Genomic DNA, 22588 nt, shown 5'->3' with positions numbered 1-22588 from the left:
ATCTAAAGATAGAAACAGAAAAATGTCATTATTAACTTGAATCTTACGTTCAATAAATTCATTGTTGGTGCATGCGCATCTATTTGCATTCAAATCAAACAAGATTTGATAAAATGAAATTAACCTCCTTTTCCAATTATGAAACCAAAAATTAAATGCTTAAAACACCTTCAATACTTCTTCCTTTCTATCTTTCGAAAGCGTTTGACACAGTTGACCGCTAGATTCTTCCTATCAAACTGTATACATATGGAATAAGAAATAACAATTTAAAATGGTTTTACTGTTACCTTAAGAATCGGAAACAAGCTTTATCCTATAACAACACCGTAACACCATTTGAAAAGTATTACTTTTCATGTCTCACAAGGACCAATTCTTGGTCCATTGTTATTTCTTGTTTATACTAACGATATCTAATCATCTTCCAGCACACTCAACTTTGTTATGTTTGCTGATGATACGCAAGTATTCTTTATCCAAACAAACATTAGCCTATTGTTTTATACTGTTAATCAAGAACGTGAAAAGAAGCGATTCGCTTGATATTAAATGCATATACATTTGATATTAGATGTATATACATTTAATATCAAGCACTAGAGTATCAATACTCTAGTGCCAGACCACTACTAAAAGAAATCGAATTTCTTAATGTCTATAAAAAATCTAAACATCTATGTTTAGTATACTACTTGAAATAATACTACTTTTTATGTTTAAATTTAAAAATGTTAAGCTACTGAGTATTTTACAAAATTAATTTTTAGAAAAAAAAACCCCAGAAATATCATACTAAATACTCAAAAAATCACTTTGTTATACCAAAAGCTGATTTTTTTGATATCTTGCCGAGGGCTGCGATTATGGATTTTATAGTACTTGTTATGAAGCTTTGCTCCTAACAAGTAATACAAACACTTTTTCAAAATTCAAAATCTCAACATTTTGAACGTGCAACAAAACAACAATTATTTGAATTTTATACACAGCAATTATTCTACTATTAAAAACTTTTGTCAATTAGTTATCGAAAGTCATATTTACTGACGCAACATCTTTATTAACTTTATGTGTGTGTGTGTGCGTGTGTGTGTGTGTGTGTGTGTGTGTGTGTGTGTGTGTGTGTGTGTGTGTGTGTGTGTGTGTGTGTGTGTGTGTGAGTGTGTGTAATAAAAATAATAAAAATAAATAAAATCTGTCAGCTCCGGTCGAAATTTTTATGTGTTATTTTATTATTTTGCAAAAACATTGTAAAGCATATTTTAAGTGACGAAATAATTGATAGTATAATACAATAGATTGGTAATTTTTTCGGTGCCCCAAAAAGTCTTTACGGTCTTATCACAGAGCACCGCGGAAGAGCATTTAATAGGAAGTTCACGCTTCCTTCCTAACTGATGTCGCAAAACTTGCCCAGAGGTGAATTTTGAACAACGGATCTTACGTTTCTCAGGCAAGAGCTCTATCACTGCGCCACGGCTGCACTTATCGTACGAATTTTCTTCCGTTTTGATTTTGTGCCATTTTCTAACAAAATTAATTGTATATAATATTGTAAAAAAAAAAAAATATATATATATTTTTTTTAATTTTGTTAATCAAAGGAGAATGGAAATCGAATGTAAGCTGCAACCTTTTTTAATGATGACAATTTTAGACATTTAAACCACTTAATTACCAACTTAAATAAATAAATGCTAAAATCAAAACTTTTCTATTTAACAAGCCTCAAATCATATAATGAATACCATGTTTTACAATTAAATTAGATTCAGTTTTGATTTGTTTGGCTGCTAATATTAAAAAAACAATGTGGCAAAAAGTATTTTCAAGGAGTTCAAGGAGTATTTTCATGTTCATGGAATATATTCTTTAATGTTATAAAATAAATTCTCGCTTAAATTTAAATAATGGAGGTACATCTAGCAACATCGTGACTGCGTTTGAGACTCTTTTTTTAAAAATTTGTTAACTTTGCATCTAAACTTGATCGCTTAGTATTTATATTTTGTATACTTTATACCTAAGTCAAGGCAGTAAATTTTGCTTTTAGACTTTACTTTTGTAAAGCTAAGTTTTTTTTACCTTAACATTGCTGTTTTAGTGATTCAATGCATAGTTTAATTTTTTTTTATCTAGACTGTGCCAAAATTACTCTAACATGCAACTTTGATCTACTCTTTAAACCCTTAAATGAGTAATAAGTGTTTATCTTTTCGTTGTGAGACAAATATATTGTCGTGAGAGTTCCAACAATTTTTAATGTTTGAGGAAATAACTTTGTACATTTAACATTAGGGTACAAAATGGGTGGAAGCCACCGCAATTAGAATATAAAATGGGTGGAAGCCACCACAATTACAATATAAAATGGGTGGAAGCCACCGCAATTAGAATATAAAATGGATGGAAGCCACCGCAATTGCAACATAAAACGGGTGGAAGCCACCGCAATTACAATATAACGTTTAGTGTAGAAAACTTTTATATGATGTTTTAAGAAATTTTTTGACTATTTGGAATGCTATATTTAAACGACTATTTGACCTATGAATTAAAACTAAGTTCAATTAAAACTAGGTTCAAACTACTGTTGACATAATTAGTTAAAGCAAAATAATGTATAATTTGATTGTAATTAAGAAATTTTAAATTTAAATACTATTTTTTTTGGTAACACTTTAAATACTGTTTTATGTACTTACGTACTTTAATTTATTAATTATTTCAAAAAATATTTTTTGAACAAGTTATCAATCAGATGAACAATTGACAAAAAGAAAATTATACTTTATATATCAAATTTTATAACACATTCATTTAAGAATATTCTTTAGAATAATAAACTTCCATATGTTTAAAGTATTATCGTTTGAACCTTACCTATTAAATTAAAGATACTTATAAATAAATACAAATAGTTTATGGAAAGAATTAGTTTTTTGAACATTTATTCAATTTAAGAATGTTGCAAACTTTTGTAATGTTTATTTTTTTCAAATTGTCATAGAGATTAATCAGTACTTTAACAGTTTTTAATTAGTCCTTGAACCAATAGCATTGAATTGGCGTCAATAACTATATGCATATATAGTAGTTCACTCCTTTTTTTCATTAATTGTTTGCAGGCTGTTGATCAGGAAGTGTGAATCCAAAAACTATTGGCAAAGGTTTGTGTTTTAAGTAAGATACAAGAATATTTTCAACTTATTTATGCTTTTTTTTATTTGCCTCTTTTTGTCTGTGTTTTTAATTAAATTTTAACTTTACTCATTTGCGTGTTTTGACTATTTATTTAAAGTGTTAAGGGGAAGCAAGATGACAAACGGTTTGAAAAATACTTAGCTTTTGCAAAACTGTTAGTCATGGACCAATAATATTTTGTCTATATGTTTGTTGTATCATAATGAATCATTACCTGCATAAGTTTTAAGTTTTCAATAAAAATTATAGTAAAAACTAAAACAAAAAATTCATAAATTTGTCATCTGGTTACGTTATCGGGGCTAGATGGATGACTATGTGTTTTCTCGTCTTAAATTTAGTAAATTTTATAAAAAGTAACAACTACTTTTCCAAAAGCGGTGCATAATAAACTCGTAAAGCCATCCCTAAAAAAGTTCGATTACCTATTACCTATAAGGTTAACTGTAAAACCGTTTTTGAAGCGTAATAAATTACTTACAAGTATAAACTACTCATAAGTATAAGTGCACGTTAACAATATTTAGAAAACGAATTGGAATTTGAAAATACATGCTACCCAGTGGATACAATACGTCCGCTAGACATCTTACGGACATCCTACGCACGTGAGACGTTTGTTGTATGTCGTAAGGACGTTTTATGGACGTCTGCGCCTGCTAGCCACTTATACAGTTTCCTCTCCACTCGTTTCGTAATCTTTGTTAAGTATTTGATGTAAAAAAAATTTATCTTGTTCAATTTGCTATCCTACCTTACTCACTTCTACCTTACTCATTTTATAGACAAAAAACTAAAAAAATTGTTTTGTCATTTACTAATAGGTTATGTGTTATTTGATAAAAACTAAGTATAAACTTAAAAAAAATATACACGCACAAAAAAAAAGTTAAAGACTATAACTTCACTAAAAACGAAGATTTTAGCCAGGTTCGAACAATTTTCAGTAGGGCAAGATTAACAAACGGTTTGAAAATCTGTATTTTTCTGAAGCAATCATTCATTAACCAATAATAATTTTTACTCAGTGTGATTTTTTATTATAATCGTTCTTTCAAGTAAGTTTTTAGTTTAAAAACGTTTAAAATAAAAATAATTATAAAAAATCCATAAATTAATTGATTGCTCACATTATTGGCGCAAGATGACATTCAATGCATTTGCTATCACCATATCTATAATATGAATAGCCAATGTCACAAATTCCCTGACTCCCTGATTCCATAAGGCTGTAAAGATGACGCCGTAAAGTTGATACTACTGTCGCTAAGCAATATAGTTCATAAAGAAAATTTTTCATAAAATTTTTAGCCAACTATTTTTGATTTTTAACAACTATTTTATTTATTAAAATTTTTTTCATAAAGATTATTTATTAAAATAATTATTAAAGACATTTAAGTTGTTACTTTGAAACATTTGTCACTTACTATAAACACTCATTAAGCATATATATATATATATATATATATATATATATATATATATATATATATATATATATATATATATATATATATATATATATATATATATATATATATATATATATATATATTTATTTATATATATATATATATATATATATATATATATATATATATATACATATATATATATATATATTTATATATTTATATATTAGGGTATTGATTATTGGTAAATTTTTGGTATCTCCAGTTTCCTGTATAAAAAACAGATGAACTTTGGTTTGAAAGTAACTGAAATATTATTGGTTTTATTTAATTTTTAAAAAAGGTCACTCACCATGACTCTTGATTACACACTGGCTTCCATATATCAGTGAAATTTTTTTCTTTAAAAGTATACCAATCTGGGTCTCAAAAGAACCAGAATTTTGTAGTGATTTCAAAACATTTTATTTTAATTTTTCATCTGAGATTTTTTGTGTCATAAATACGTTAATACTTGTTTAACTATATTCGGTTTAAATAATTATAACTGATGATAAATTTTTATCATCAATTATGATAAATATTTGTTCATACAGGATGAAGTATTCATTTGGCTTCTTCCTTGTTTCTTTATTTACATTTTAAAAAGGTAATTATTTGTATGTTATTTATTTTTTATTATAAAGTTCAATATTATTTTACCATTATTCTTAAATTTACCACTTACTTTTTTCTAGTTTATTTTTTATTTCTGCTTTTAAATTTAATTTAGTATTTACTTTGAAAAGTTCAAGTTATAACTAGTATTAAGATGGTTAGCCCAATCTCATTGGAATGACCTTATTTAGCAGTGATGTCATATATAAGGAAATAAACCGCGCAAACCAAGTTTACCTGTGGATCGCGTTGTAACAAATACTAATAGCAAATAATTTTTAGATTTTTATAAATTACCGCTATTTCTTTGCGCAATGCTTTTTATAATTATATACCCTCAATGTAGCACATAATTTGCGCAACATTTTGCAAAAAATTTCATAAAACTTCATGTTAAAACAAAAAACAAATAAACTGTTTGAGAGAAATATACTGTGAAATAACTTTGGTAAGTTGTTTCGACCAACAATTTGGTCCGAAGCCAAACATCCCAGAACCATTAGTCTGAACTTTTTGTCAAAATTTTGACGCTAAGTAGTAAATTTTGTGTAAACGTGTAAAAATTGATATCGATATTATTTATAGAGTGGGGGTAACACTTAATGGATTGGGAAAATCCTAAACAAAACAAGGGATCGTCCATTAAGAACGTAGGCTCGGATGGGGAGAGGGGGTCTGAAAATAGCATATATGAGATGGAGGGCAGGTGATCAATTTTAAAAATGAGGAGACAACAAATTTAAAAAATATCATAAAATGTTGGGTAGGTAGGTTAAAAGCGTAGATACTTTTAGGGAGGTGGAGGGTACTCAAAAACCGTATAGCAAACAAACAAGTTTATTTTACACAATAGTATCAACATACTTTGTTACAAAATATGTTTATTTTATTGTGTAAAACAAAATTATAAATTTTTTTTAGTTAAAGATATTTAGTGTTGTGAACAAATCTAAAATGTGTAGCTTTGTTTAATAAAAATATTGTGTTAACCGACTAAATTTACGACTGGCTAATATTATTCGACTAGCGTAGTCGGGTTTAGTATATTATTATATTGATTTTTTAGTTTGTGGATGTTAGTGACTAACATTTACCACTTTATAGTTTTTGTGGATTGAATTAGACTACAAACTTCCAAATTTTGTTTAAGTTCAAATGAATCAGGCTGCGAAAAAAAAAACGTTCAGTGTTTTTTATTTTTTTGCTGTCTGATTCATTTGAACTAAAAAAAAATTTAGAATTATATTAGATACCCACAACTTATGATGAGGGGTCGTCCACAAATTACGTCACGCGATGGGGGAGGGGGAGGAGGAGGAGGAAGGAAAGGTTAGCGACTTTGTGACAATTTGATACGGGAGAAGATAGGGTATTCGAATTTGTGACGCAACATCTTTATTTTTACTTTTAAATCTAGAGAGACTTTTTTTTAATTAAAAGAGTGCCTAGCCTAACATAAACCTTCTACCACATAGCCTAACATAAACTCTATTTCATAGCGGCTATTCTAATTTAACTTATATTGATTTTTTAAATTGACTTAAATTTAAAATCAGTAGATTAATGTAGACTCTGCTGTGACTATGGCTATATCAGTCAATCATGCAGCCTATATAATTGACTATATCAATCAATATCAAAGTTGTAGCCTCAGTCTACGGCTCTAACATCGATGAAAAAATAATTAACAATACATAATCATCAAATAAACATAGTACTATAATAATTTTTAAATAATAACAATATTTAATATGTTAATATGTAAACAACAATAACATAATATGTTACTACAAAAAAATACATTAAAACGCATTTCCATACTGGCTGTCTACAACACTAGCTTCAACTTATTTCGAATGAAGCTAATACAAATATACATTTAACAAAAATGGTATCTTCAGAAGTCATTTGTCCTTTAAGTCACTGTTAATTTATACAATTTTATTTAGAGGGAAATAATATTTAACAATAGTTATTAAAATTTATTAATTAGTAATACTGTAATAGTAGTGGCGTAGTGGTAGAGCGCACGCTTCATAAGAAAAAGAGAAGGGCCTAATTTGTTTCTCCGCGCAGCGGCCTTGTTCGTCAAGGTTCGTGTTTCAGAGTTAAAGAGTTGAGAGAGGGTTGTAACCACAACTAAAAAAGTAGCCTCCTTGACTGTGGTGGTCTTTATGGGCTTAGAGAGGAGAATTGAAATGTATATAAAAAAAACACACAAATAAAAGCAGCTAAAGATGTTTAATTTAGTTGTACGCACCCTCAGTAGATGTATGTGCACTCCACTGCGCCTATATCTAAGTCAGTCGTTGCATGTACACGCTCCTGCGTCTATGCCCATTTAAGTCTGTCGATGTATGTACACTCCACAGTGCCTATCCCTATTTAAATCAGTATACTCCATCTCGACTACATATATATATATATATATATATATATATATATATATATATATATATATATATATATATATATATATATATATATATATATATATATATATATATATGTACATGTACATGTATATGTATATATATATATATATACATATAATATATATATATATATATATATATATATATATATATATATATATATACATATATATATATGTATATGTATATGTATATATATATATATATATATATATATATATATATATATATATATATATATATATATATATATATATATATATATATATATACATTTTTTTGCGAGCAAATAAGGTTTCTATAATTTAAGCCTTATTTGTACGCGCGTACAAATAATGACTTCGTTTTAGTAAAAATTATATTAAGAAAATTATTGTGAAAAATGAAAAAGTTTTTGCATTTTTTAATGTATAATTATTTTATTTATTATGTATATTAGCTAGCGATATTGCAACTTTGTACAATTTGCGATTTTTGACATTGTGCGAAATTGTACATTTTGAACATTGCGATTTTGTAGCAATGTTCACATTGCTACAAAATTACAAAATCGCAATGTTCAAAGTTCAATTATTCTCATAATTATAATAGACTCATCACTAAAAATCGAATTTTTAAAGATGTTGAAGACACTCGGTGTAGTTAAGGCGATTTACAAATTATTTGAATTCTTTTATTTGAAATAAGCATGATTTTATAAGCGTATTATGTCCAAACAAAAGCTTTGGGTGTCATTAGTTTTTTTACTTCAGGTTTTTTAATATTTGAAAAAACTTTTCTTTTTTTATATAATTTTCAAAAACTTTTTACTACCCCCTAATAAGGAATCTAAAGAACACCATTTTGGAGACTTTAGATCACTTTCGCCTATCGGCATTAACATGAGTTTAGTTAAAATCTTTTGAAAAAGTGCCTTGATTTACTATAGATCCTAGTCCTAATCGGTTCTGACGTATTTTAACTATATATAGTTGTCAAAATACAAAATTTCTATCAATTTTCACAAAAAATACTAGAGTTCCAACCAAGAAAGAGCTTATAATTAAGAAAAAGCGCCAATAAACGATTCGAACAGATCATATTATTAAACTATAATGTTCATTTTACCTAAAAAACGTAATTATTTAAAATATTATTCAAATTTGGACAAGCGATCAGGATTTTAAGAAGATTTAAAAAAAAAAATAAAAGAATCTTTGCTCTGAGTTTTTTTTGCCATAATCATTTATATTTTATGATACCATAAAATTTATCATTTAAATTTTTTTCGTCTTTTCATAATTCACAGACCTGATCATTTAATGGAAATATGTCGTAGTCAACAAAATATCATACAGACGCTATAATATTTTAAAATTGCCTTAACTACACCGAGCATTAGGAATAAATAAATTAAGAAAAAAAATCATTTGAAAAATTCTCTATCATTTGATATACCACACAAATTTAATAAATCAATTATTAATGAGTTATTAAGATTTTTTATTTCAACTATTACACAAAAACCTAATACTTTAATTATTACGCAAATACTAACTTGTTCATTATCTAAAAATGATGTTTTTGCACTTAGTGGATTCCCAAGATATTATATCCGTAAAATGCTCTGAAAACGTAAACATCAAAAAAACCTTTAAAATTCTTCATTCGAATTTAATTAACAATGGAAGTATTTCATGAAAAAGTGGGACAAATTTTTAAGGTTTGCAATCCACCATCTCAGATTTTTTCATACTTTGTAAAAATTGTCACCTATATAACATAGACTACCTTGCAAAATTTTAGCACTGATATTAAATGGGTTTTACAGGTATTGTTACTTTAAAATCAGCTTTTTAGCAGTTTTTTTTGTTTGGCGGCCATTTTGATTTTACTGTAGTTTTTGTTTTACAAGTTACTGTTCAACTAAACATGTGATTAAGCTGAAAATTAGCACCAGTATAGTTTTTAGGACGAAATCCGAATATGATATTTGTTTTCAATGAAATATTTAGAACTATATCAATATGGGGATTGTATTTCACTTATAGTTATTTTGAAAATTTTAACAAAGGCGAAAAGGAGGCCTGTAACCATGGTAGCATTAATTTATTTTAGAATTTTTTTTCTTTTTTATTAAAGTAGATAAATTAAAGAGTGTTTTGGTGCAAAATTGAGAGGTGGGTTTTTTGAGGAGTTTTATAAATAATTAAACGAATTATAATGAAAAAGTACATTCAGATGTTACTTATTAAGAAATTACTTATCTTGAAAACTTTCCTCATAAAAAAACCATTATCAATAGTTAAAATAAAAAATTCATAATAAATGTAATATAATAAGTCTAAAAAATTAAACAAATACAAGTTTTAAATAAAAAACTAGTCAATAAAAAACCAGAACTTTCATCTGATTAATTCATAAATTGTTTATAAAAGAAAACTGGTGTAATATGATTGAGTTAATTTAAAGATTGGATTTTGGGCAAGTCATCTGCATCTATCTGGTATATGCGCCCTGTTCTTGAAATAATGGTTTTTTTTATCATTATTAAAATATGGGGCTTAGGAACCCAACAACAATCTTCTCTACTTGGCCAGTGTAATTATGTGTTAGGTAAACGAGGATGCATGAATTTTACAAGGGCGTCTTTATTTCTTTCATCAACTTAAAATACCAAACCAACCCAGTTAAACATATCATATTTGCAAATATAATATTTTCCTGCAATGATTTCTTGAAGATATTGTATTGAGCCAGTAAGGTTGAATGTTAGATTAAATTCTTCTTGCTCAGAGACTCTTTTGACATTTATGCTTGCTGCATCCTGCAACAAAATATATGTTTAGAAACTTCTTGTACCAGGTAAAGTCTTTGTATTAATAAATCTCAGAGTCAAAGATTTACGGAGTGATAGAATATCTTTGCCTTTTAAAAAAAGAGGTGGATGCCAAATATGTTATCTTTTAAAAAATTGAACATTTCTTCAGCATTCTTAATTTGAAAGTCAATTGGACATTGAAGACTAGGACTTGAAACAAGTCTTTCAACTGTTCCACCAATACCATAACATGCTGACTATTCATGTGACATTGCAAAGAAATTCCATTCACATTGCATTCCAAAATCTTCAACATGTTGGCATAAATTGAAAAAATGTTTTCAAGTTTTGTACTGGCCAGCACAACCATCAGAGAAATAGTGGATTTTTGTGGTATTTGGAAATATTTCTTGTACAAATTGGACAGTTTTTTTTACTATACAATAAATAAATCCAACATGTGTTAAGTCATCAGATATAAAACATAAAGACATTGGTTGACTTTTAGTAGCACTCTCATCATTTTTGTTATAAATAACTATATGATGTAGTGTGCATTGCTGTTGCTGTGTAACTCTGAATTTTGTCTTTTATGAAAAATTTAAAATTTTCTGCAAAATCAACAAAAACAATAGTTTCATTTATGGGTAGAGATGACTTTAATGTATTTGAATATTTACCTTGTGGTTTAGCAATATAAGAGTTAGATGTTATGCTATTAAGTTTTTCACTAAGACTTTCAATGAATTGGCCTATTGTAGATGTGTAACTTAGAAACTCTGCTCTATCTGTTGTACTCTGCTATTTGTATTCAATTATTTTATCTTCATCAACTTTGCCATTCTCTTCAAATGATTCTTCATTTTGCAATAGATTTTCAGTTATATAGCTGATAATATTTTGAATAGAAGCTTTCCACCTTATCAATAATATCTGATTTAATTCTAACAATGTTAGTTTTTTCTAGAAATGTTAATATTCCTTTTTCAAATTTAAGTTTTCTTGCTTTAGTTATGGTTGACTTTGAAACGTTCTATACTTCAGCTGCTTTCTTTAAAATCTGAATCTGCAATATAATTAAAAATATTAATTTTTTATTGTTTTTCAAAATCATTCTGTTTTTCTTAAATCCAGGATGTTAGAAATAAATTGCAAAAAATAAAATAATATGCACAAACCGAAAAAAAAATCTTTTCTGTTTGCCTTTATAGCTTTTCTTGCATTGAAAGTATCTATTTATCTAGATCTTCAGCTTTCTTCTGATGTACAGCATTAGGCTCCTCAGTAACATCATTTTCCAGGTCTGTTGCGTTAACATTGAGGATAACTAATAGCTTTTTTGATATAACATTAGTAGTTTGTGTTAATTTTCTTTTCCCTAGAGAAATTTAAGCATATTGTGGAACCCCATGAAATTTTATTGGTGATATATCTAATTTATCAAAACTGGTGTTTATAAGTTCTTTTTCTTGTGCGATTTCTTAATCTTCATAAAAAAATGTTTGTTCCAGAAAATCATCTTAACTATTGTGGTCCTTCAAGGTAGACCAATCATCTTTTTTTTTGAAACCACTTCTTTTTGAAATGAAGGACACATTTTAAAACCATTTTAAAATCTTTTGCCAGTTGAATATCAATTTCTTGCAAACCACCTATAAATATATTATAAATGAAAAAAAAATTCGCCAAAATTAGAATATAATATTAGGTCTCTGAATAGCTTGATAAGTCTTTCAATTCAATTGATTTAGTGTACACCATTTTATGACATTGATCATTTGATAAAATACCAATTGTACACAAAATTTTGTTCACTTTATTCTTTAAATTTTTTATTTAACTATAAATAAACACAAATTACACAGACATATACATTTATTTAAATTTAAAAAAAAATTTTATCATTATTTTTAAATATAGTATTAAATATTTATTATTTTTAAATTTTGATTATAACTTGTTTTTTTTATTTTAATTACTAACTACAGAAAAAGAACAACAGCTGGTAAAACTTCAGAGTAATACTTAGTCTTAGTGTTTAAATATTGAGTGTTTCTTTTGTTTTAGTAAAAGATGACATAATAAGTCATTAATTAGAAAGCATAAGATTATTTAAAAATGAAATATTTATGAATTAAATTTTCTATAAATAATAGGTTAATTGAGTTTTCTTTTGTATGATTTTTGATGAATAATGAAAATTGTCAATGTCAACTATTTTAAAATGAAATCATGAACACAGACCTATAATACTTATTTTTTCACATAATACTACTATATTTTTACCAAAAATTTCAAAAACCCACCTCTCGATTTTGCACCAAAACACTCTTTAATATATCTACTTTAAAAAAAAAGCGAAAAAAATTAATGCTTCCATGGTTACCGGGCCTTCTTTTTGCCTTTGTTAATATTTCAAAAATAGCTATTGGTGAAGTACAATCCCTATATTTATATAGTTCTAAATATTTTCATTGAAAACAAGTATCATATTCAGATTTCTCGTCATAAAAACTATACTGTTGATAATTTTCAGCTTAAATTACACGTTTAGTTGAACGGTAACTTGTAAATTAAAAACTATATTAAAATCAAAATGCCCGCCGAACAAAAAAAAAAAACTGCTAAAAATAGCTGACTTCAAAGTAACAATACCCCTAAAACCCATTTGATATCAGTGCTAAAATTTTGCAAGGTAGCCTAAATTATATAGGTGACCATTTTTACAAAGTATGAAGAAAATCTGAGATGGTGGGTTACATGCCTGTCCCATTTCCCTAATGAAATACCTCAATGTAAACTTTTTTTACGCTGTTTTTCATTTCTTAGTACTTAATTGAGTTTTAGTAATTAATAAATTATTGTTAATTAGTAAGTAACATTATTAGTAAAATGTTTTGAGCATTATTGAATGGATAATTTGTGAAATAATTGTATGTTTATAATTTCATCATTAACGTACGTTTATATAAACTTATAATTATAAGCAAGTCGAAATTTACCAATTATAAAAAATAAACAACGTAAATTCCGTATAAAAGTTATCTATACTACCTTATTTTGGCAGTTAATTTACATATAAAAGTTGAAAAAAGTAAAGTTTTAAAGTGATTAAAATAAATCCTTACATTACTGCCCTTTATGTGGTTTTTTGAACAAATTCAAGCACAACAGCTTTTTATAATCTTTATTATCAATTCTTAAAAACTTCTTGGTACTTTTATATTCACTTCTTTACGTGATTCAATTTTATTAACTCTTTTGTAACCTCTTTTTCACGTAATACAATCTTTATAGCCTCTTCTTCACTTAATACAACCTTTCTTAACTCTTGTATAACCACTTTAGGTAATACTATCTTTTTATCTCTTGTACAACTAACCTTACTACTTTCTCACATAACCTAACTGAACAACAGCCTATTGCAAATCAATTTTTATTCCCGAAAAAAAATGAAACGATGCCATAATAATGCATCACGTATATATTAGTACATATTTCTTCACTGATATAAAAATTATATTATTTTTGGCACGTCTTCATAATGATTTTTTTATAACATTCTTAATTATCAAAAATTCTATAAGGATTTCCTTTTATTTTTTACATTTTTTTACCTCATTCAACATGACTGTCAATGCGATCGTTTTTGTTGACGTCAGAGCGACTTAATAGTTCAAAGTTGACCTCTTTGGTCTGAGAACATTAGACTTATATTGTACATAAGAACACGTCCGCCTAAAACTTTTAAATTCAGAAGAAAAAATTTCAAACAAAAAATTGTTTTTAGCAAGCACTTTGATTTTGAACCATTTTGCTACCTCTTCATTTAATTTATCTTTCAAGTTATTTTGTACCTTTTTCAACTTCCATATGTTATTAAAAATAGATTATTTTTATCAATTTAAATTACAATTTAAAAACATTTTTGGAGTACATATTTCCATATAGGACCTCTCTCGTTTTTCCTCCTCGTCAACTAAACTAAAATAATTGAGGGCACTAACATAGTTTTAATAACTGTCTGTAGTTTTTGCATGAACATTATTTTGCGTGGGGTAATTCTAAATACAAAGAACATTGAATACAATGCATTGTATTTATAGTTTATTTTTAAATAAACTATAAATACAATTTTAGTTGTAGTTCTTATAATTTATCATTATAAGGAAATAGTATTTGCTGTCCTGCAATTGTATTTTTCAAATGTTGCTGTTCAACTTTATTTTAAAAGTAATTCAATAAAATAATAGAAAAGTCTAGATAAACTAATATAATAAATATTAATATAAATCCACAATATAGTAAATACAACAAGTTTGTTTCATTTAACTAATTATTTAAAACACGTAAGCCTCTTTTTCAAAGTTTTAAAATTAAATTCCACACATTTTAGATTATTTTAATAAAAAAACAAAATTTTGATGTTTTTTAAAGTTTTATTTTCTTTTCACTTCATTTTCAGTAAATGAAAAAGCCTGTAATGTAAACTATTTTAAATGACATTTCTAATTTTATTTTTTATTCTAATTTTTTCTAATGTATATATACTTATGGCGAAACATGCTGTAGAAGATAAAAGTTAGATAAGTGTTTTTACTTATTTATATATATATATATATATATATATATATATATATATATATATATAAATAAGTAAAAACACTTATCTCACTTTTATCTTCTACAGCATGTTTCGCCATAAGTAGGCTCATCAGGAAGCTTCCCTATATATTATCTTGCATCACTCATTGTGATGCAAGATAATATATAAAAATAAATAATATAAATAAGTCTGATAATTGTACTAATTATGTTATAAGTAAGAAACAGCCAGGCATAAGAAACTCCTATATTGGCTAAATAACTTTTCTCCTGTTTTGAATAAAACTAAAATAAATTAAAAACAGTTTCATTTCTATATAGTTTTTTTAACGAGCTGTTTTTGCCCTTTCATGACTTAATTTTTTTAATAACACTCCCTTGAGCATATTCTATTAAATGATTTGTTTTAGTAATTGATTTTTTAGATAAAGGCATAAAACACTGATTTGTTTTATGTTTCCATATCATATTGAAATAAAGATTTTATTATAATATGGAAACATTACACCACATAGATATACAAAAAATATTCTCATATATCTTTTTTTTGAGATTATTTTTTAGCTATGAATATTTTTGTATAAGGTGTTGCTCATAAATTACATCACACAATTTTCATTTTTGACCCCTCCCTTCCCCCTTGTCATAACATCTTAACTTTTTAGTAACAAGTCCCGTAGTAGTAGTCACTAAACCACTTACCATCCCCTCATAGAACGTTATGTAATTTATAGTAGACCCCTAATGTGTTTAAATTAATTTGATTATCAACTTTATGTTTTTGTAAAATATCTTCGCTATTATATTATAATATTCTATAATATTAAGAGCCATGTCTAAAAATGTTATTGAATAGAGTTAAGAAACTGCTTTATTGATAAAACTTCTATTATACCCTCATATAAAAGAAGTTTTGCAAAGTATAGTTTCAACCCAGGGCTGACAACACAAGTTTTGAAGTAGGAGGGGAGGGGAGCACAATCGTCAATTTAAAAAAAAAGGTCTTTAAAAAATGTAGCATGACTGTCCCCTGGCCACCTTGGTGGGGTCAGCCATGTAACCAATTTAATCACTAGTGCGCTGAAGATCTTAAAAATCTGTCAATAGGGCCCCAAAATTTAAAAAATTTTTTCCTCTTGGTATTGCTAAAAAAAAAAGTCCTCGATTTTGTAAAAGGGCTCCAAAAGTCGCAATCTCTCTCTCTCTCTCTCTCTCTCTTTCTCTCTCTCTCTCTATATATATATATATATATATATATATATATATATATATATATATATATATATATATATATATATATATATATATATATATATATATATATATATATATATATATATATAATATGATATATATATATATATATATATATATATATATATATATATACATATATATATATACATATATATATATATATATATATATATATATATATATATATATATATATATATATATTTACATATTACTATTTGTCTTAGTTCTTTAAATTGAGTCGAAATACTATTAGCAGGATTTTTGTTTAAACTTCAACCAATAAACTTCTTGATATAAATCCAAGAGTTTCGTGGATTCGATAGTTACAAAGTCTTATTTACTCAATATAAATGCATCTCATCTGAAATATTTTTTAAAATATATTTTTGCAAAATAATTAAAATATACTGCAAAAAGGAAATTGCTTTATACAGGTATTTGAATAGCTTCAATTTTATTAAGTGAGAAAATTTTTTAAAAAGAGAATTTTTCAAAGTCGATAAAGTCAATTAAAACTTTAAAGCTCTTGATGGTTTTAGTATTAAACGACTGCAGATGGCAAATTATTTCAAATATTAACAACCCTGAGGGAAAAAGAATATTTTTTGATATCGAGTTTACACTTTAGTTTGCGTAACTTGAATTTGTTACCTCGAGTGTAAATATAGTTGTTTATTTAAAAGAAACTTGATATATTTAGGCAAACTTAATTAGTGCAAATTAATAAGCATTATTTTGTGAAAACAATTCAGAGCTGGAGACTTCAAACTTTTTATAATAGACCCGGTGCTGGGTACCCAGACCTGGACCTGGTATCATCTACATAGTACCCGGAATCGGGCACTCGGCATAAAATGGTTCCGGCACATCTCTAATATATATATATATATTAGAGATTATATATATTATTATATCATATATATATATCATATATATATATATATATATATTATATATATATATATATATATATATATATATATATATATATATATATATATATATATATATATATATATATTTATATATATATATATATTAAAGATGTGCCGGATATATATTAAATCTTCGGAATTAAGAAAAATGAGGTCGGCAAAAATTTGCTCAATCATTTTAAGGTCGGCAAAAAAAAATCGGTACATAGGTACGAGGTCGGCAATTTTTTGCTGACCTAAAACACTTTAAGGTCGGCATTAGGCCGGCATTGCGAATGCCGACCTAATTCCGAGAATTGTATATTATTATTATAATAATACTATCTATTATAAATTATTATTTTAGCAGCTAAAATTATTCTTTTAACTATGATTTAGACAAAATAATAGTTAAAAGAATAAGTAAATTGTATGAGTAGTTTCTTAAAATAAATTCTTTAAAAGTTAGTTTATTAAATGATGCATTAATTTTTTATTTTACGATTTATTTTTTAAAGCACAAATACTTACTCAATGGACACCATTTAGTGATTGCTCAGCAACATGTAACACAGGTAATTCAATACGCACAAGGACAAGATTATGCACACCTGCAAATCTATGCCAAGGAATTTCTGTATTTGATACTACTCTCTGTAACACGCAATACAGTTGTCCAGGTATTGAATTATTAGAAAGTTATAGTGTAAATAATTTATATTTAAATAGATAAAATGCAGTTACATACAATATCCAGTAGCCAAAAGACATGGTAAAGACGTTTAAAACACATATTAACATGTTTATTAGACAATTAAAACACACCTTATGCCTACTGTATAATCAATACAATATTTATTATTAATTGCTATTATGTTGGGTGTTAGCGTTTATTGTATATTTTGTATATAAGACTTGGATCTGAGTTTTTCATCTGGGTTTTTTAATGGGTTTATTCTATTGACTATTTAAATTAAAATATTTGTTTTTTAACTATTTATGTATGTGTCATAATGTAAATAAATTAACTTATTAATATTGTTAAAAATATATACTTTAGATATAAAAATAATAATACACTGCATTTAATATTTAGATTATAGACTTGGTGATTGGGGTACCTGGAGTTCTTGCTCAGAATCATGCAGAGCAACACAATCAAATCCAACTCGTGTTCGAACTCGTTCCTACTGTCTTAATAATTCAACATCTGCATATCAATGCACTTCTGATTTTCTGGTTAGTTATGAACCATGTAACACTGTTGCTTGTTCCACAGGTAGTGTTGAGATAAACAATATATATATATATATATATATATATATATATATATATATATATATATATATATATATATATATATATATATATATATATATATATATATATATATAAATATAAGTATATTTATAAAATACTAATAATTATTTATAATATTTATGTTTTTATACTAGTTTATATTTATAATATAGTAATAAATATAAGCTGCATTTTTGAGAGTCTTTAGAAAAAAATTAGCAACCAAAAACATTAAATTATAACATTTAGTTTTTATTAAATTTGCTTAAATTAATCACTGATGTGGCATCGACTACTTCATTATCTAATTGATTGCAGTTTTCAACTTTATGAAAAAACAGTTTATGAAAAAATGATACCTTGGTATAATTTTTGAACAAAATAACTTCTCAGTTTTTGATTGTGTCCTCTGGTCACCATTTAAAGTTGGTACTTCATGTTACTATTTACATTTAAAGTTGGTGTTTCGTATTACACTTCATGGTGGCAGTTAATAATTTCATTTTTGTTTTACTTTGTACATTTAAATAAGATTGTGTTTTCTCCTTCAGCTTGATAGATTTAGTCTGTTTTTTTTAGTTTTTGCCTACAACTGGTTCCCTATTAAAAAATCAATTTATGTTTTTAAGATTGTCTTTAATAAAGTATGGATATTTGAAAAACATATTCCAAGTGTAGCTAAAATTTTTTTTTATTCCTTTATAATTTTTTACATTTGTTTTTATCATGATCTTTACAAATTTTATAACTAACTTATTTTTGATTTTTGTTCTTCTTCTAGACCTAAGTTTTTAAAATAAGAAGCTTTATGTCAATATTAAAGGTTGTTTTACTCAAATTTTGCACTTGAGTTCTTTACTATTCCATAAGGATCTTCTGCTTTTAGTAATTTTTTGATTGAAACAATAAAATTATTGCATCCATTTCAAAAATATTGATCTTTCCTAATACTAATCAATTAATATCAATCAATCAATTGATCAAATAAAAATAAATATGTATTAACAACTAATGTTAACTAAACTCTTATCTGCAGTTAAAGATATTTCTGAAATTTATCATTGGGAATCCTTGTCTAGTAATATTTTCATTTTTACAATTAATTAATTTATTAATAATACTTTAAACTTTGAAAGTCTTAATCTCTATTTGTTTATCCTTAGGGGTTCATGTATATACTAAATCTAGTATTTTTGTTAATTCTGTGTCATTTAGTTAAAAAAATTTTTTTTACGTGGTCAATCCCCACCATGTCACTAATAATACTGCGCTCATCTTGTTTCTGTGTGCAGCTGTCTTGTTCGTCAAGATTCATATTTCGGAGTTGTAGAGTTAAAAGAAGGTTGTAACCACAGCTAAAGTAGCCTCCTTGACTGAAGTGGCCTTCTCGGCCTTGGGGATGTGAATTAACATAAAAAAATAATAATATTTTCAAATCTTTTAAATTTTTGTTTTGCAATTGTTGTTAATTGTTTATAATTTTTATAACAAATAATTTTTTTAATGTTTAATGGATTAGTATTTAAATTTAACTTTTTTTGGTTTAGTTAAGTCCTGCAGCAATGTAAACTTTACATTTGTCTTTGTGTTGGATAGTTCATCCAGTGTTGATGATCAAGAATGGATGGATGAAAAAGCTTTGGTTTTAAGTTTTGTCAAAAGCTCAGCATTTGGAGTGAATCCAAATGTTGATGTAGCTGTGGTAAACTATGGTAGTACTACTAAAGTTGAAGCTGATTGTGGTACATTTAAAAGCTACTCAACTTTTGAAACTTTCATGAACAATTTGATAATGTTAGGTGGTGGAACTGCTATACACAGAGGGCTTACAACTGCAGAAACTGTATTCCAAAGATGCCAAAAACTCAATATGAATCCTGTTATAGTTCTTCTTACTGATGGTTTTGAAAACATAGATACAAATATTGACAGCAACATAGCTATTGAAAATCGTATAAAAAGCGAAGCTCTTTTAGTTGCAGGTGCTGTACATGAATACCAAAAAAATGAAATAGATAGAATAACAAGTTACATTATTAATGGGCAGAATGTATCTTATGACTTCTTTGCTACAAACTTCACGTATCTTCTATCTGGATTTGCTAATAACCTATATACTTTTGTTGTTGGAAAGAGCCAATGTGAAAGTAATGATTAATTTACAAATTTATATATATATATATTATATATTTTTATTTATATATTATATATTTTTATAATAAATAAGTTTTGCATTTATGATTGCTCATATGTGTGGTTTGAACAGGTTTTCATTTTTATTAGGATTTTTTTTGCGATGGGACAGCAATCTTTTTTTTCACTGTATGAAAAAAATGTATGCTATAAAGATAAGCAAAACCAGTAAGCATATGCTTATGTAAACACACTATAGTATATAATCGGGTTGCTATTTATAGCAGGTGCCACTAATTGTCCACTAAGTAACTGATGAGCAAAACTCGCTTGAACCGCTAAATAATGCCTATATAGGTCCACTGTAAAACCACTAAAACAATATTTGTTGTATATATATATATTTATATATATATATATATATATATATATATATATATATATATATATATATATATATATATATATTCCTATAGTTTACTCTTAGAAAACGTGTTTGTGGTAAAAAATGGCTCTTTGCTTGTTGTGGTATTAAAGCTGACAAAATTAAGATTAGATTATGTCAAAATGCATTAACTTAGTTGCGAGAAGTTTTTAAATTCAAAAAACCACAAAAAATGCAAATTAAAAGACTAGAATGTTTTTATTTTATTTTTTAACTGTAAAACATGCGCAGAGTGTTGCTACATCGACTATCTTATAGCCTGACTCGCAACGGAGTGCTGATACATTGACTGATAAATAGTCTGACTCGTAATGGAGTGCTGCTACATCTACTATCTTTTAGCCTGACTCGTAAGGGAGTGCTGCTATATCGACTGACAAATAGCCTGACTCGCAACGGAGTGCTGCTACATCTACTATCTTTTAGCCTAACTCGCAAGAGAGTACTGCTACATTGACTGAGGGTTTGCTTGGAGCAGGCAATCTATCAATTAATAAAAAAAAAAATTCCGGTCTTGCATTTTAATTTTTACTTTTTGTCAACAAAATATGGAAAAAACTTTCTGACAACATATAAGAGTTCTATATATGTATATATATATATATATATATATATATATATATATATATATATATATATATATATATATATATATATATATCAAAAAAACCAAAAAACATGGCTTTTTTGGTTTTAACTCCTTTTTTTTAAAAAAAAAAAAAAAAGTCATGTTTAATCAACTTTTTCAATTAAAAAAAGCAATAGTCATTTTACTTAATATTAAATTAATAAGTAAATTATATTTTCTATCAACATAACTGGTGTAATTCATTAACCAATACATCATTATTTAGTGTACTGTATATAAAAACAAGCTTTGCCGCTTTTTCTACTCCAATCTTGTTTCTTAGGAATAAAAAAGCCTAAAAGTCAAAAAATTCTTTCAATTCCAGCACTAGAAGCTGGTGTATTTAACAAATCTTCAATATCCATGATAATGCAACATTTTCAAAGTCCAAAGGTTTTAGAGATTTCTATCTTTCTATTCGTGATTTTTTAAAACAGATTCACACATATAGATTTTATCAAATGGAACAGATTTGGCTTTCAACTTGAATATTATTGGTAACAAGTTCTTAAATTCTTTATCTGCAAAGGTCATTGCAGGTTCATTTTCCTTTTCATAAAGATTAGATCTAAAATAGGATCTATCTATCTAGGATCTAGCATGTTTGCAAGGAAATGAGCATCACTGACAGTCTAAAGATACATAGTTTCCAATTTTATTTTTTTTCAGTTGATAAAAATGATAACATATTTATCAGCTCTTTAAAAATTTCAACAGTGTCACTTATTTTTATTTGATCTCTTTGCAACTTATCTGTAGCAACTCCAATTAGTTTTAATATTTTTAACAAA

The 22588-nt window shown here is 26.4% G+C and overlaps 1 protein-coding gene across 1 annotated transcript in view; it reads left to right on the top strand.

The window, feature by feature from the left end:
- Window positions 1–6862: 6862 nt before the first annotated feature.
- LOC100197287 (SCO-spondin) overlaps window positions 6863–22588 on the top strand; it is a 42956-nt gene continuing 27230 nt past the window's right edge. Inside the window, exons 1-4 of the mRNA XM_065808447.1 lie at window positions 6863–6920; window positions 17811–17972; window positions 18389–18571; window positions 20139–20738. Coding sequence (XP_065664519.1) covers window positions 6863–6920; window positions 17811–17972; window positions 18389–18571; window positions 20139–20738 — 1003 coding nt within the window. The remainder of the gene's footprint in view (window positions 6921–17810; window positions 17973–18388; window positions 18572–20138; window positions 20739–22588) is intronic.

The sequence above is a fragment of the Hydra vulgaris genome, chromosome 10, assembly GCF_038396675.1.
Source record: "Hydra vulgaris chromosome 10, alternate assembly HydraT2T_AEP".
Taxonomy (NCBI): Eukaryota; Metazoa; Cnidaria; class Hydrozoa; order Anthoathecata; family Hydridae; genus Hydra; species Hydra vulgaris.
Note: the sequence above shows the minus strand (reverse complement) of the source record. Positions and strands in the feature narration are given on the sequence as shown.